The sequence below is a fragment of the Miniopterus natalensis genome, chromosome 1 (assembly GCF_054644295.1).
Source record: "Miniopterus natalensis isolate mMinNat1 chromosome 1, mMinNat1.hap1, whole genome shotgun sequence".
Taxonomy (NCBI): Eukaryota; Metazoa; Chordata; class Mammalia; order Chiroptera; family Miniopteridae; genus Miniopterus; species Miniopterus natalensis.
In genome coordinates this window covers 161682179-161699864 of record NC_142081.1, presented here as the reverse complement: position 1 = coordinate 161699864, position 17686 = coordinate 161682179, and the positions used below count along the sequence as shown (strand labels likewise).

Genomic DNA, 17686 nt, shown 5'->3' with positions numbered 1-17686 from the left:
TGGAGAGAGGAAAGCAGAGAGTGTGGGCAGTGTGTGCCGGAGGAATGAATAGCGCCGCTCACGCCCTCGGGGGTTCGCGGTTCCACCTCTCCCTGTACCTTCCCTCGAAAGCGGCAGCTGCTGCAGGGATGGGGGGCTCAGGCCTGGGCTGCCCGCGGGTGGCAGGTCCGCCCCCCCCCCCATGGCTTCCGCTAAGCCCGTCGCCGGCTCGGGAGGCCTGTTCTGGCCGCCGTGGTGTTTCAGCCACTGCTGCCCTCGCCCTGAGTAACTCCCCTCCCCACTTCTCTTTAGCACCACGCATGTTACTTCTTGTGTCTCCTCCACACAGAAAGTACACTTCACGAGGGTGGGGTCTTTTTGTTTTTTGTTTTCTGTATCATTCGCTGTTGTATCTCCGGCACCCAGATTTGTGTTGAGTATATCACAGATGCCCAGCAAACACTTGTGGAATGATGAATGAATGAACGAATGAATGAACGAACGAATGAACCAGGCTGGAAAGGAATCTATAGCAAGATTATAAAGGTCCTTTTATGATCTGCTCACATGTTTCTATGTTTTCCTTCAGACAGTAAGAAGTTTTCATTTATCTAGACAATTCGCTCTCAGCTAAAGACCGACCATCTGGTCTTTAGGGAATGTGACACCTAATTTGGTGACTGAAAAAGGGAAAGACAGGAGAAAATTTATCCTTCCACAGCTTTCTGGTTGTATCTTAAGTGGTTAAATAGTACCTTGTTCATTCAAGCACTTTAAGTACAAATTCTTTGTGGTTTAATAAGTTATCTCTTGATTAATTTGATGGTAATTTATTTTACATTGTCACTTGTTTGCTTTCTCTTTACTCAGGTTCTGTGGTGGACTAATTAAGGACATAAAGAGGAAAGCACCATTTTTTGCCAGTGATTTTTATGACGCTTTAAACATTCAAGCTCTGTCAGCAATTCTCTTCATTTATCTGGCGACTGTCACTAACGCTATCACTTTTGGAGGACTGCTTGGGGATGCCACTGACAACATGCAGGTGGGTTTGGTTTGGGGGAGACACAAATAGTACAGCCCAGATTGCCTTCCTCACCCCTGCAGCTCAGGGAGCAGCAGATGGCCTTTCGGTTACTCAGCGTGATTTTCCTTTTTTTGCTGGATGCTGCGTTTTACTTTGCTTCTGGCCTGCTGCTGTATTTCCAACATTTTCATAATTATAAAAATAGCCTGATGAAATCTGGCTTGAGTCACACGTGGAGAAAAGAAGGGAAGGAAATGAGAATATACAGTTCTATTTGGGCCAAAGCATATCAGCTGCTTTAGCTTTGTGCAGGGCACCTGGCTTAGACCTTGCCCTACCTTGAACGTATGGACCATTTTGTTAAACTTGATGGTCACACTCTTTCTGGAAATGCACGATCACCGGCATTGTACACATGAGCTAACGGAATCATCGACGGAATGTTTACTCAAGGGTGGATTTGCTTATCTGTCAGTGGGACTCAGCTTAAGAAATACAAGATAAGAGTTGTTTCTCCTAATCCTGAACCTGCTTCTCATGAAGCTGTAAAGGCTCTGGATTGACTTGTTTTGTATGAGCCACAATTCATTGGTGACTTTGCAGGTGGCACTTGCCTTCCTTTTGTATCAGTAATACCTAACGTTTTAGTGATAGGAAAGATACTTCAGAGTCCCTCAATCAGAAAAATATATAGAACTCCTTGTATTGATCCAGTCATGAAGGAAAAAATAGGCATCGTGTGAGGTGCTGCACACACAGTAGTGAGCGAGGGTGATATTCTCATGTAAACAACCAGACTCAAGCCCTTTTCTAACCCAGTCCTTCTCTTTTATGACTCACTACTGTTTAGCCTATGTGGCTGGCACTCCTCAGTGCTGCCAGCCAGCTGAAAAAAATACAGCTGATTCCAAATGATTGCTTTTCTTCCACTTCTGTTTTCTTCCCTGGACACATTTATGTTTTAGATTTCTGCCTAAACACAAAAATAAGATGGAGACTATTTTGCTCCAAGTAAAAAGGGTGAAACTGTTTTAAACAATTGTATTTATGTATATCAATAACACACACGCATACACACACTGTACATGTTGATTTGGTCTATTTTAAGGACCAGGGAGTGAGGTGACTTGACATGTGAAGAGCGTCTCAGCCCTGCAAGGGTAGATCCTTTCACACACGGTGAGCTGATGTTCTGACAGTGGAAGTCTCCTGGACTTGGCAGCAGGACAACAAAGTATTTTGTGGATTTGGTGCTAAGGTCCAGGACATTTCACAAGTCTATGGCAGAGGTTGATTCATTCCTTTGAAAATATTTATTTAATGTCTACTGTGTGCCAGACACTATTTTAAGTGCTGGGGAAACAGATTAGTGACCAAAATAGATAAGAATCCTATTCTGACAGCATTTACAGTCTAGGGTGTTAATAGAGCTATCTGTTCTGTGCCCCCAGGAGATAGCCGTCATGGTGTGTCGTGGGCTCATTTAGGGGGTGAGGTCCTCTGGCTCTATTTGATCCTCCAAACAGTAGATCAAGACTAAGCAGAAAAGCATTAGCACAGCCTGAAATAATCTTCAGTGATATCACACGCCTTCACAAATGTGGCAGTGGGTTATTCTCAAAAGCACAAGCAGCTCAAATGAGTCAACTGAGAACAGTGTCCTTGCTTTTAAAGGCAGACAGCTCAGAGATGGTTCACACAGGGCCTTTATTGTCAGGCTACAAATAGACATGGGTGCTGGGTAGAAACATGTTGTGAAAACACAGATGAGTCACTGTATTGCTGTTGTTTAAGCAAACTCTTCTGCCAGCTTCTGTGCAGGAGGTCTTGCCTACTCAAAGACAGGAATTTACATTGAAGCATTTATTTCAGAGGTGAAATGTACATATATGTGTATATAATAAGGTATATATGTATTTAATGATTACATATAAATTTATGTGGTATATATATTTAATGTTCCCATATATTTGTGTGTGTACACACACACACACGCACATTTATTAAAAGCAGACCTGGGGAGCCATATGGATCATTTCCCATGGACTTGTGTTCAGAATAAAGCAGCTGAAGCTATGATGGCTCCAATAGAATCACTTTATAATGGCCACATGGGTGACTGTGCGACTTCCCCAGCATGGCATTTGGCTGTGAGGTCTCTGAGGCCTCCAGAGGAGTACTCACGGCTCCCTTGCTCAGTGTGGGCAAAGTGTACCTTGGGCTCCAGCGAGTGACTGAATCACTTTGTCAGGGGTTGGCCTCACATTCGTCTCGGATGCAGCCCAGGCTGGTGCTGTTTTCTGTTCTTGGAGTGGAACAAGAGCATTACCTGTCTGCGGTCCAGGAATCGTGCCGACACTCTTGTTGCACCCTCATTACCCTTAGTACCCTTTTCGGCAAGTCCCGCGGTAATAACACTCTGGCCCCCTCGCCGTACACGGGCTTTTCAGCTTCACCACCCTGAAAGCCTGTCCTTTCCACCACTGAATTCTGTGACCATACATGTTAACTCACTGCATTGTATTTACGTTCTTGTTTGTCAAGCAGGTATACTGTTCTCTTCATTTAGGTACATCTAATTAAATTGTTAAATATCTATTTAACAAATATTTCTGGGTAGCTTAGTCTTTGGGCAAGAGACTGATACAGAGGACATTTTTTGATACTGGGTGGTAAGTCTGTGTGTTGTTTAAAAGTTGTTTAGCTTTATGAAACAAAGAAAAGTATTTTAACCTAAATCAACATTGTTGATTGTGAATGAAAATGTGTTAGAGTGAAGATTGATTGAAGAAAGTAATTTTAACTTTTTCCAGGAGTAAATATAATAATCCTCTTTTCACAACCTTATAGCAAAAGAATATAGTAAGATTTTTAGAATTCTGTGAATTTTGTGATATTTATGGAGCCTAACAGAGCACATTTTAAGAGAACTTGTCTCATAATAAGAAACATTTATAGCTAGCATCTCCAAATCTGAGGATTTATTTTAACATACTGCTGTGCTGAGAATATTTAATCAATCTGCTTAAGTTGGAAATATATCATTCCTTATTCACATGACATTCCTCCATGAGACAGACATTTATTTATGAAGCTTATCTTGTGCAATTTATAACAGCAAGGTTAAAGCAAATTGCTGATTGCTTCACTATAGTTAGGGCTGTGTAGTAATTTCAGTTCACTTTGGTACTAAAATCCATTTCTAACTCGAAGTGGAAATGTGAGATAACATGTTAGTCTGCCTGAACTAGTCTTCTGGAAACACTGCAGTTTCAAAAAGTGAGGCGGGGTAACCTGCTGGCATGACACCCCTGGGTCCTTTGGGTGAGCAGAAATAAACGCCTGCCTCCTGACACGGGGCGGGCTCTGCATTGCTCACCTGCCTCCAAGGTCTGCTGGCCGTTCCTTCTCCCAGGAGGCACTTTAAGTAATTCGCTTCACTTCAGGTACCGATTCTGAATTAAACCTGTTTGATTAAAGTTAAGTAATTTGTGACCAAATTTTTACTTACCAGAACTTTATTTGTTTAGTTTTTTCTTTTTTTATTTGAAAGACCTTTGCCAACTCTATTTCCTTGGTGATTGGAAAATGATAGTGATTTAGGCTGGTTGGGGATCCCAAATGTTGAAAATTTTGAGAGTTATTTTGTGTTTGGCTTGAAATTAGTTTGAAATAGCTTTATTTTTATAAGATGTAATTATGCATTGTAGAAAATGCAAGTAATACAGTAAAACTAGATAGAATATAATTTTGTTTTTAAACTCATCACCCAGAAATCACCATTATTAACCGTTTCATGAACATCTTCCCATGTATCTTGCAATGCATGTGCAAACAGATTGATATACAAGATTTTATGTGAATGAGGCCATAAGCACGTTGTTTCAAAGCATGCCTATGTTTAATGGCAGTCTTTCCACTTTGGTGTGGTTCTTGAGATCATTTTGTTGTTGTTGTTAACCTCACCGAGGATGTTTTTCCCGTTGCTTTTTAGAGAGAGTGGAAGGGAGGGAGAGAGAGAAACATCAAAGTGAGAGGGACACATCGATGGGTCGCCTCCCGCATGTGCCCCACCCAGGGGCCAGGGATCAAACCCACAACCCAGGTACGTGCCCTTGACCGGGAATCACACCTGCTACCCTTCGGTGTGCGGTTGGACTCTCTGTCCATTGAGTCACACCGGCCAGGGCTTGAGAATCATTTTTAATGACTACATCTATTTGTACACATGATGCATGTGCTATAATTTGCTTAATAAATCCCCTATTAGTAGACTTTCCTTTTTCTCCAATTTTCCCATCTATAAACAAAGGTTATACCAATTTATACTTCTACCAGTAATGGACAAGAGTGCCCACTTGTCTGCACCCTTGCAAAATCAGGACTCTGTCCCGTATTCTCATTTTTTTGTTTTTCTGAGGGTTGAAAAAAAGATAACTCCTTCTTATTCAAATCAAATTTATTTGATTTTCAGCGAGGGTGAATATCCTTCCACATTTTTATTGGCTGTCTTTTTTTTAAATCCTCACCTGAGGATATGCTTATTGATTTTAGAGAGTGGGGAAGGGGGAGAGAGAAAAAGAGAGAGAGAGACATTGATGCGAGAAAGAACATCGATCGGTTGCCTTCCATATGTGCTCCGACTGGGAACCGAACCCACAACCTTTCGGAGTATGGGACAGTGCTCCAACCAACTGAGCCACACTGCCAGGGCAGGCCATCTAGTCTTATTTATATTTGTGTCCTTGGCGTATTTTCCTTTTAGGCATTGGGTTTTTTTCTCATTGACTTGTTAAAAACGCCTTGTGTAATAAGGATATTTTCTTCTTGCTTCTCAGAAATATCACAAGTATATTTTTCCTAAACTTACCATGTGTCTTCTGACCTTATTTATGATTTATTTTGCTGTATAGATTCCAATTTTTATGCAGTCGAAATCTTCAATGTTTTATATTTTCTTATTTTCATGATATATTTAGAGAGGCTTCCTTACCCCAAGATTAGAAAAATATTTACCCACATATCTTAATTCTTTAATGTTTTCATTTGAATTTTTTATCCATCTGGAATGGATTTTTGTGTAAGGTGATACTGGCATTTGATGTCTGCACCCTTCAGATGATCTAGATGCATATTCGCAGCTCTTCAAACAGAAAGGCGCCCCAGAGCCCCCTGTCCTGCCTGTCCCTTCTGTTGGGCGTGGGGTTGAAGCTCTTTGGCAAAGGTTTTGGCTCATCCTTTCCTTCAAGCAGGGAGCTAATTTGTCTTTCGTCTTCCTCTTTCTCAGTTCCTGCTGGGCAGTGTGCACAGAAACCCTGTTATGAGGACGAAGCACTTTTAGGCAGAGTAGGTGGCGACGAGGATTTGGCAGCTGTGAGCCGTCAGGACAGAAATCACTGATTTATGGGCTGTGGCTACACAGGTGGAATAAAAATGAGGGCTGGGTACCCAGTCTTCCCCCGGAGATGCACGGTCTCTGACCGAGCCTTGCCTCTGCCGGTGCTGGTTCCGATTTTGAAGAGGAGGAAAGGCTGCATGAGTGCGGCTCAGATTTGGGCCTCTTGAGAATCCCCTGGGGGCTTTGGAAACATGCTGATCCCCAGGCCCGATCTTCAGGGATTATGATTTAATTTTTCAAGGTAGAGATCAAGAACCAGCACTTTTTTCTTAAAAAAAAAAATAGCTTCCCAGTTGATTCTCATGTGACTGAAGTTTGGTTTTGTATCTGCATTGCTTCTGTACTCATTCTTGATCATATGACTTGGCTTATGCTGGGACCCTGACATCAAAGCTGCTGCAGATAATTCAGAGCTCACTGCCTCTGTCCAGTGGCGATGTGTAAGTCGCATTAGGCTGCATCATTTGTCTTGGCTAAATTTCAGAACCAAGGACTTATCTAGAGAAATTTAATTCTATTCAACATTCTATACAGTTTGTATAAACTACCATCAGTGGGCTAGAATTTCTCTTTTTATGGTTAGAAACATTTAGTTGTTTTTTTTTTAATAGGTCTTTATTGATTTCAGAGAGAGGTAGGGAGAGGGGAAGAGAGAAACATCAGCCAGAGTCATGGATCGGCTGCCTCCTGCACGCCCCCAGCTGGGGATCGAGCCCGCAACCTGGGCATGTGCTGTGACTGGGAATCGAACCCCGATCTCCTCGATCCTAGGGGTCTAAGCTCAACCGCAGAGCCACACTGGCCGGGCTTCATTTTATTATTTTTTTAAGCATGAAATATAATAATAATGTTGGTGAATACTTTATCATCTGCCACCAAAATATTTTATTTTCCAAGATTCACTTGGTTGAAAGTTGTCAAAGAAATGGAAACATCTTTGTTGTGGGGGGCAGTGGTGCCACCTTCTCTCTCCCCCCCATTGCCATTCAGCAGTCGCAGGGTTGTGATTATTGTTCCAAATAATACATTTCTCAATAAAAGGACATAAAACAACAATGGTTATGTGAAGATACTAAGTTGCAGTGAAGTCAGAGTTGACGGCACACATTTTTAATTTTTAATGCTGGCATTACCAGTCATAGTTGGATTTTTTCCCTTTGGACTCTTGCTCCTAAGGTCTGAGTTCTTTTATGCTTGATTTTGGTGGTGTGGGGTGGTCAAGGGTTGTGCTGATTTTCTTGGCTGTTTTGTGAAACAAGGGCCATCTTTGGTTTAAATTCATACCCTGATGTAAGCAGAGGAATGCTCACAAATTATCTTGGATGTGGATTTTGACTTCGGTGCGGTGAGGCAAAGCAGTTCTGCCTTCTTACCGTCGGTTTCCTGTGCTCAGTCGCGAGGAACGGAGGGAAGCCGCTCTCGGTGGCTGCCGTGTGGCCCGAAGGCTCCTGTGGATGTCGAGTCTGCTCCAAGGCAGACCGGGGATCTCCAGAGGCTCTCCCCCTTTTCTCGGGACTGACCCTCGCCTTCGCACGTCGCCCCTCTTTCCCTTCTTGTCGTCTCCTCCCTCTTTGGAAGGAAGAAGTAAGGGAGGCAGGCTGGGGAGCAGCGGAAGGAAGGGGAACCGGCGTTGGCCGTATCTCTACTTTATTCTTAGCTCTTTGTGTAGTAACGTCTCGTTTAGTCTGAATGATTACCCTGTAAAGTAGCCGTTAGTTCCAGAAGAGGGAATTAGCAGTTAGAGTCTGGTGACTGGTGGAGCTGAGATGTAGACTCAGATATTCCCAACTCCAGACGGGCTTGTGCTGAGCCATCTGGAGGTGACCTTGGAGATCCTCTGGCTCAGCTTCATCTTGTATCTAAATAAATCCATTATGTGTATGGTACTGTTCACCAGAAATGTGTTACCTACGGAGACTGTGCTAAGCACTTTATATGCATTATCTAATCTAATGCATATCCTAAGCCACAGGGAGATGAAGTAGCTCGCTTAGTCACCGAGCAAATGGCACAGCCTAGGCATAAACCTGAGATCGTCTGACTCCGACTCCAGAGTCCATTTTATACTGCATCAGCTCAATGTTTTTCTCCTGCAGGGAAAAACTCAATTTGACAAAGGTTTAAGTGACATTCTCAAGATCACCAGCTCTTTGGTGGCAGAACAAAGTCTAGACTCTAGATTTGCCTACTGCAGATTGTTTGTTTGCGGCACTGTTCTTTCTGCTGTTCTGCGGTGGGCGACAGTCAGAAATGGGATGAAATAAAAGTCTAACCAAAATGGAGTTGGGGCTCTTTATGGCCCCTGATTCTGCTACATGCCAGGGCTTAGCCCTCTGCAGTCTCATGACTTGCTAGGGAGCTTGTTCGTCTGTGGGAAGTAAGGTGTAGAAGTATCTTTATGAGTTATAGCTACTAAAAATACGCACACCCATGCATTAATTTCCTTTTTTATATCAGTGAACACTGAATATAATAAATCAGAAAAGGGGTTTCTGAGAGTTCACTTTATAAATTGCTTTCAATTCTAGGTACAGTTCAACTAAAGTTATTCATTGCATGAGATTACTTTTTAAAAATTTCTGTATCGTCAAGAGTAACATGTCAAAATATGGTGAAAATAGTTCTTTTCTCAGAAACGCTGGAAGCATCTCTCAGTTCAAGCAAGTTTCTTTCCAGTGCAGTGTGTATAATAAATCACCTTTTCTCTGCTTCGAAATTGTCAGCAACAGAATGGAAACTCTAGCACTTACCAGAGGATCAAGTACCGAAGTAAAAATAATCGGCCTTTTAGCTGTCACATGGCCTCCGTAAATCAAAGCCATTTTCTGGAAGAAAGTAGCTCTTATCTTCACTGAATGAGCAGCCGTGGCTGTTGACCTTTGATGAGCGCAGCGTCGCAGGGTGTGATCTGGGCATTGCTTCTTGGGATCCTGGCGCTCCCCTGGCGCCCGCGGAGCTCAGGGAGGCGGAGTGCAGAGCGATGGGCGGGGAAACACCGTCGCGCGGGGGGCCTGTGCCTGCCTCGTCTCATCACAGAGAGGCCGGACCAAGTAGAGGCTCTTTTTTTTCTTTTTCTAATTCACCTTTTTTTATTTTTAAAAAATATGTTTTTATTGATTTCAGAGAGAGGAGGAGAAAGGGAAAGGGAGAGAGAAACAGAGTGAGGGTCATGGACCGGCTGCCTCCCGCCCGCCCCTGCTGGGGTCGAGCCGCCGCCCGGGCTGCGCCCCGACGGGGATGGAAGCGCGACCCCCTGGTGGGCAGGTGGAGGCGCAGCGGGAGCCGAGGCCAGGCTGGCAGGTCGAGGCTTAGTCTCGCCTCCCCCCGCCTTCCTGCGCTCTCACGCCCGGGCTCTGCGGGAGTTTGATGCAAGGCGGGCACCCCGGGCCGACGGGGACGGGACAGTAACTTTGCCCGTCCCGTGTGTCCAGCGTCCCGGCCCTGCCCTTCACGTTGCACACTCTGAGTGGAGAAAGGGAAAGAGAAGCGAGGAGGCCACGGGACCCCGCGTCAGTGCGCGGGCGGAGGCAGCTGCGCGCCCCGAGGGGCCGGGGCGGGGACGGCGCCCCTCCTCGCCGGCGGGCGGTGCCTGGCAGTGCCCGCGCTCCAGGGACGTCTTGTCCCGGCTGCGCGTGGACTCGTGCCCTTCGTTTACGCCCCTGGGCCCCACGGCCTTCCCGCGTAAGACGTCAAGGCGGGGACTGTGCGTTGGCTCCAGGGGGTCCCGGCTCCGCGTGGGGGCTGCCCGGCTGCGCCAGCCTCGCCCGTGCTCCGCTGCCAGCCCCTCTGAGGAAGAATGGGTGGGCTCGCGAGCTGTGCGGGGCGCCTGCGAGTAGCGAGAGGGCACCCTCCCGCCCGCGGGGCGCACGTCCGTGGGGGCGGTCTCCTGCCGGGCTCCTTGGGCAGGAGAGGAGCCGGCCCCGAACTGCGAAGGCTGGGCCCTCGCGTGGGAAGCGGCCCCGGCCGCTCGGCCCCCCGCCCCCCGCCCGGCGCCGTCCGTCCGCGGGGCTGCGCTGGAGCGTTGGCGTCTGTTTTCTGAATTGAACTCTACCCTTAGAGGAGGGACTGTGGCTCGCTAATGTCATTTTAAGGAGAGCATTGCTGGCTCTGAAGCAGTGCGAAAAGTAGATGAGTAACTCCACAGTAAGGGTGTCCTAGGATGGCTTTTGAGCGGATGGACATAGCACTTAGTGTATTTCAGTTCTATAAGTTGTTTTTAAAAAACACACAACTTCTTTGTCGTCGTTTTATGTGTATTATAGGAAGTAAATGAAAAGTTGCCGGATGACTTTTGGGGCAGTGGGAAGAGGCGACTCAGTGAGGCTGTCAGGGGGATAGGCGACCTGGTGGTGCGGGGAGAGGACCGAGAACATCTCAGATTCCCAGAAATCCACCTGCTCCACTCAGGCTGGTTTAGATAGGCGGTGGCCTGTTTTATGTAAACATAAGTCATGCTTCTGTGAACAAATAATTATTGTTCAATTGAAGAGGGAAATGTTCCTAGTACCATTTTATTTTATATATACATAAAGGGACAGAGGTCACATTATTTTCCTGTACTATATAAATTTATTTACCACTAAATATATTTTATGTCTTTTAAAGCTATAGAATATCTTTACTCATCTAAAAATTGTTTCATCTTACAGGTTTCGTTGTTCAGATTTGCAGCCTTATGTATTATAAACTAAGGGTCTCTGTCATAGTTTTAAATTTAAAAATCAACTGATAAAATACTATTTTATTTTATTTTTTTAATGTAACTATTGATCTCAGAGAGAGGAAGGGAGAGGGAGAGAGAGAGAGAGAAACATCAGTGATGAGAGAGTCGTTGATCGGCTGCCTCCTGCACACCCCCTGTTGGGGATCGAGCCCGCAACCCAGGCATGTGCCCCAACCGGGAATCACACCCTGGGTCCTAGGTCGATGCTCAACCTCTGAACCACGCCGGCCGGGCTATATAACGTGATTTTATGTGCAGATGCTTCAGTTAATATTTTCAGAATGGATCAGGGTCATCTTTCGCCTTCGGTTTTCAACCACCTGTCATTTTAGTCACGTGGTTCTTTGAGCAGTTCAGCCGTTGGGGTGCGGAGGGATGACTGAATCGTGCATAAGGTGAACTAGGTGGTGATACCCACATTGGTAAGAATCTGTTGTTCGTATCCGATATGCTTGCCCTGGCCCTCCTAACAGCATATTCACGTGGCTTCATCTCCCTAGAGACATCACACGCGAGAAGAAACACGACATGCTCCTTTTAACACCTGTGTTTTCTTCCTATCAGGGTGTGCTGGAGAGCTTCCTGGGCACGGCTGTCTCTGGAGCCATCTTCTGCCTCTTTGCTGGTCAGCCACTCACTATTCTGAGCAGCACAGGACCTGTTCTAGTTTTTGAGAGGCTTCTATTTAATTTCAGCAAGTATGTATATACACATCTAATTACAAATCGGGATTGTTTAACTGTAGAACATTCGTAGTCTGCGTGGGGCACCGAATAATCGTTCAGTAGATCAGAATATGGGAGTTGGAAGACTTGGAGGTTTAAAGACCCTGAGAGCCTAGGTCGCCCCACGGTCATTGTACATTTAATTCAACTGCCCCCCTTTCGTTCTCGGCCCCTCAGTGTCCTGCCGGGGCGCCTTTGCCTCCGGCTTCCTGCTGGGCTTGTTGACATGAGGCACCCACAGGACAGGAGCAAGCGAGGTGCGGGGTGTGTCTGCCCCGCCTCGCTGGCTCTGCTTTCGCCCCGTAGCCCGCCAGCGGCTCGTCCCTTGAGGACAGCCCCTTCGGGTGGCTCCTCTGCCCTGGCTGTGGCCCTCGCCAGGCCCCGGTGACTCTGTGTCCTTGGCCTTTTCAAGCCAGGGGGTAGGAATGGCTTCCTGACGTTGCTAGTCCCTGGGTGCCCCCCCATTCTCCGTCACCCCCCCCAAAGAGCCCATTTATTAAGGCTTGTTTTCCTCACACACCCATTTGAGAATGACTGGTCTTCTGCCATGGTCCTGCCTGGCCCACCAGAGAAGTGAGATGTCTTGCAAGGTCACGTGGCGCGTTCGTGGACGAGGCCAGGTGTGCCCCCGGCCCGCGGCTCCTAGGCGTGATTGCGCGCTGTTAGCTGAAGATCCCGTGTGGGACTCAGCTGGGGATCACTAGTGTTCGCCGCGTGCGGGCCGCGCCGAGCGGCCCCGCAGCCCCCTCCCGGGCGGTGTCCCCTGGACGCGCGGGCGGCGTGGAGCGGCAGGTGGGTGGCCCGCAGCCGCCGCCGGCCGGGGCCAGGCCGGGGCCCGTCCGACGCCAGGGCGCCGCCCTTCTGGAACACTGGACGGTACTAATGCACACGACTATTAGGATATTAATATTTTCTTTTAGAAACTGATGGATCGTTGTAAGAAGGAGAAAATCGAGTTAAGCGAATTATCTAAGTGGCCATATTAGCACACAAATGGATTTGAAATAAAATTGGGTATTCTGGCCTCTTTCTAACGAACTTAATACCTCTAAGAGAGAACTGCATTTACTGGCAGATCTCAGCCTTTAACAGATTGGAGAATTTCATAAAACTTGCTTGTACTCCTTGTTGGAATTTCCATATTCTTATATTATAATATGTTTTTAGGATTTTAATGTTAGAAATGTCATTACCTACATAATACTTCATGGACTTAAGGACTCGTGTAATAGCTTTTGAAACTGTGCCATCAGAAATGACCACAGGGTAGTGTTTCGGAAACTGGGTTGAGAACATCAGTGAGGGTCCTCTGAGAATTTGAAGTTCTAAATTTCAAATAATGTTGTGAGTTTTCTCTAGCTCATTACTACACATCCCCCCTCCATTATAATTCTCAGAAGGACATTGGAAAGGATTCTGTTCATGTCAGTTTATAGAAAGAGTCAAACAGTTTTTATATGTTTAAGAAAACATTGTGTGAGACCAGAAAGCCTTTGTGGAAAGATTAAACAAGCGTGTGCTATAAACAGGAACAAACATGCGCAACCTTTGGAGAAAGATTTATTGGATGCAATGTGATCAGAGCCTTAATCTACAGAAAATGTTTGCATCTCGGTTTACTTTAGATAATTGTAGGAGAGAGATTATTTCCTTTCAGTAAATAAGTTCCTTTCTCACTTTCCCTTTTGTTTCATCATAATTGGTAACATAAACATAGTTCCAAGTGATTTATTTGAAAACAATTGTAAAGCAACAAGAAACCTTGTAATTCAGCGATGGATTTAAAACAGGGTTTCTCAAATGTTTCTTATTGTGGCAAACCTTATTATTTTATTCGCATTGCTGTATCATTTAAATATTATAACGGCAGTGTTGATATTTTGTCTAGACACAGAGTATTGGTGTAGATCACTAATTCCCAAAGTGTGTTTCAGCAATTAGTAGGCCCATTAGTAGTCCCATAAATGCTCCATGAAAAAAGCTTCTGTGATCCCAATAAGTCTGGGAAATGCTGTATATTATATCTCCCTCTTGGTAGTTCACTTTTACACTTCAGCTTACTAAGGGATCTGAGAAATCCTTCAGTAAAGAAACGGTTTTATTCTGTCTTGCCCAGACTTTCCCCAACATATCTTACAATATTTTGAAAAATAGTTAAATTTGTGTTTTTCAGGTTCAGTGGACTCAAACAGTAACTCCACATAATCCACAGATTTTCTCTGAAATGGGATATAGGTTTTACTATTTGCCCTATAAACTGGAGAATCATAAAAGAATATGAATGATGTGCTGTCCACCTTTTAAAATTAGTAACAGAATGGAGAGAAGAGCTCACAACTGTTTTCCCAATTCTGCAGTCTCTTTTGCACTATTTTTATACATTGTATCCCAATAACAGAGAAACAGATGAGTTTTTCTTTAGTGAGGAATCTGAAAGAAGTTTTAAAATTGTGTCCTAAGCCATGCAGAAACTTCATAATTAAAGTTGGATTTTAGCCTATATAATTGTCATTTGATCATTCAATACTTTATTTCTTATATTCTTTGAATAATTTACTTAAAAGCCTTCAAATGATTTTTTCTGTTACTTTAATTTATTCATTTAGCTTAAAGAGTTTATATTTTATTTGTCAGTAGCTGAACATTAATTTCTGTAGCATGTTTCAAACAGGAGTTCTTCAGTTTGTGTCCTTAGTTTTATGTCACTCAGAAACGAACTCAGAATGCCTACGAACACTGAATGGTACCATAAGGATATACACCCATTTTCTCCCTCTAATTCACCATAGTTTTTTTGGTCTCTTACTGTCATTTTCTGTTACTTTTTATAACTTAATTGCTATTGAAACTTGGCACGGAAGGGACTGATAGTCTTATCGGATGTAATGTTGCCATTTTATTGTAGTCATTAGGACTATTGATCAACTTGTTTTAAAACGTTTTTCATTTCTTCTTCCTCTTTTTTCTTGCGGCTGTAAACATATTTTAGTGGTTTTTTAATTTGGATTATTCATATAGAGCTACTCTGGGAGTACTTAAGTATTTTAGAGCCGCTGGTTTGGTATATTATTTAGGTCCTAAGATTTAAAGTCACATGTGCATTTTTTCCTTTGACTCAAACTGACCATGTTCCTAATCAGTAGCTAGTTAATGGGTTTATATATCACCGTGTCCAATAAACATCAATCCTATAAACAGCTCTTAGCATTCTTAGAACAAATCCAGATTTGCTCTTCTATCTTCTTAGGAGGCAAAACTAGTCCTTGGTGAAAACTTTTATTTTAATTAAAAAGCCTGTTGGCTCAGAAGGAATAAGACTATGTTCCTTAGCTCTGACTCTGACACATTGTGTGACAATGGCCGCTATCTCTAGTTCCTAGAATCCGGCTTTCTCTACAGTCTGCTTATCTCGCAAAACTGAGGATTAGACAGTGGAGTTGCAGGTGTGAAGGACCCTGGAAGGGAATGCAGAGGGTGCCTTCAGCAAGGTTCCGGGGAACCTGTAGACCGTAACTGTGGCCTCCAGCATTAGTCAGCTCCTGCTGTGGTGATGTACTCCAGTCTGTGTGATTTCATGAGGGGATGCAAATACAGGATGATTACTCTAGGCTCACCCTATCATGTACTACACACAAATAGGATAGGGGGATCATGGTGTAATTTTTAAAAGGACCAGAACAAGGATCCAGAGATCTGTTTCCTGGCCAGCTCTGCCAGTAACACCTTGGCATTGGATAAATGACTTAAACTTACCACTGGCCTTGGTGTCTTGTGCTCTTCTATTAAATGAGGCAGATTTGACTAGTTGGTATCTGTATTAGTCAGGATCCTCCAGAGAGACAGAACCAGGAGGCTGTGTACATACATGCATAGCTTTATCATAAGGATTTAGATTACATTATCATAGCCGCTGGCAAGTCCAACATCTGCAGGGTGAGCTAGCAGGCTGGAGACATTACATTACCTAAGGAACTTTTAAATCTAATGTTCTATAAAATCTTCAGTCAGTTATCTCCTGATTACATGTGATAGCTCGTAGACCAATGTCAGGAACTGTCTCATTCAGGCCCTGGGTCACAGGCGTGCAGTAATTCATCCAGCAAGTCTTTATTGGACCCCTTCTATGTGCCAGGCACTGCGCTAGGTAGAAGATTCAAGTTTGATTCTGAGAGCAATGGGAAGCTATCAAAAAGTTTTTGGGGTATCTGTTTACATTTATTTATTTTTTTAAATATATCTTTATTGATTTTAGAGAGAGGAAGGGAGAGGGAGAAAAAGAGATAGAAACATCAACGATGAGAGAGTCATTGATCGGCTGCTTCCTGCATGCCCCTCACCGGGGCTCATGCCCGGACCGGGAATCGAACCTTGATCTCCTGGATCATAGGTCGATGCTCAACCATTGAGCCATGCCGGCTGGGCTGATTTACATTTAAAAAGATCATGTTGGTTGTGATGTGAAAAATGGCTCTGAGTAGGGCAAGCCTGGATATGAGTAAGGATATCAGTAAAGGGGTTCTTATAATAATTAGGCGATGAATTCTTGTTGGCCCAGACTGGGTTGTTGGTGCTGAAGCTGTTGATATGATGCCTTTGGGAAAGGGTTAAATTGTATCACTAACAGTTATCAGAAACCCATGTCTAAAATCAAAGATGTAGCACTTCAAGCATGTATGATCATTGATTTATTTTTCTCATACAAGAAATGTGACACCTACTGTCTACTTTCATCACCAAAAAAGTTATGAGAAAAAATATTGTAAAGCACTCACCAGAGAATTTTAGATGAATCAGTATGAAATGGTAACATGTCAGTACTTGACCCACATTTTCCTAAACATGAATCTTGCACTATTCACTTATAAGAAATAAGAAGGCATTGACAGCAACGGCCTCTGTAGGCGGAGGCAGCCTGTCACAGACAGAGAAAAGGTGATCACAAGATGCTATTTCACACACAACTTTAGCAGAAGGGTATCATGTCAACAGGTAAGTGTCGAGAAGTGGTCACATCACCTGAGGATATGTTTTGTATTCATTTTTTTATTCTCACTTGATATATTTTTTATTGATTTTTTTTTGGAGAGAGTGGAGGGAGAGAGAGAGAGAGAGAAACATCGATGTGAGAGAGAAACATTGAGCAGTTGCTTCCTATATTCACCCTGACCATGGATCGAACCGCCACCTGGGTATGTGTCCTGACCGAGAACTGACTCTGCAGCCTTTTGGTGTATGGGATGACGCTCAACCAGCTGAGCCACCCAGCCAGGGCAAGACTGCCTTTCTTAATCTGACTACAGCCTATGGTTCTAATCTCATCTCCTCGAGTTTGTGGCACTGTCTGCAGTGAGCACTGCATGTGGTCTCATGCCTCATGCATTTTTAAGTACGCTTCCAACTTTTCCTGGCCCGACCGTCCATGGTCTTCCCAGAAAGTTCCTACTTAAATACCTTGAGTTTTTTTCTGCAGCTTTATCTGTCCCCACCAGAATTAGTTACCCCTTCTATGTGAACTTTTAGGTATCACTTAGTATTTTATAGTGAGATTATTCCCATCAGTTTGTCTCCCTCAGTGAGCTGCAATGACCTGGGAACTGAGAACATATTTATCTTAGTGTCCTCATTAACGAGTAAAGCTCACCAACATTCCAGTGTTAGGTTTTCAAATTGTTTGCTTTATAAACTCCGTGAAGGTAGGGAACACCTTTTTTGAGTGAGAAAAATGAATGAATTATTCACAAATGGTGTGGCTGCCTCTTGATATACTTTTCTCAAACTGGAATTATTCCATTATGGTGGCATGATAATATTACTAGACCAAATCCTTAAGCTTG

The 17686-nt window shown here is 44.2% G+C and overlaps 1 protein-coding gene across 1 annotated transcript in view; it reads left to right on the top strand.

Moving 5' to 3' along the window:
- The window catches only part of SLC4A4 (solute carrier family 4 member 4), a 249657-nt gene that overhangs the window by 163496 nt on the left and 68475 nt on the right, over positions 1 to 17686 (top strand). Inside the window, exons 11-12 of the mRNA XM_016207089.2 lie at positions 850 to 1024; positions 11692 to 11825. Of these exons, the coding sequence (XP_016062575.1) occupies positions 850 to 1024; positions 11692 to 11825 (309 nt within the window). The remainder of the gene's footprint in view (positions 1 to 849; positions 1025 to 11691; positions 11826 to 17686) is intronic.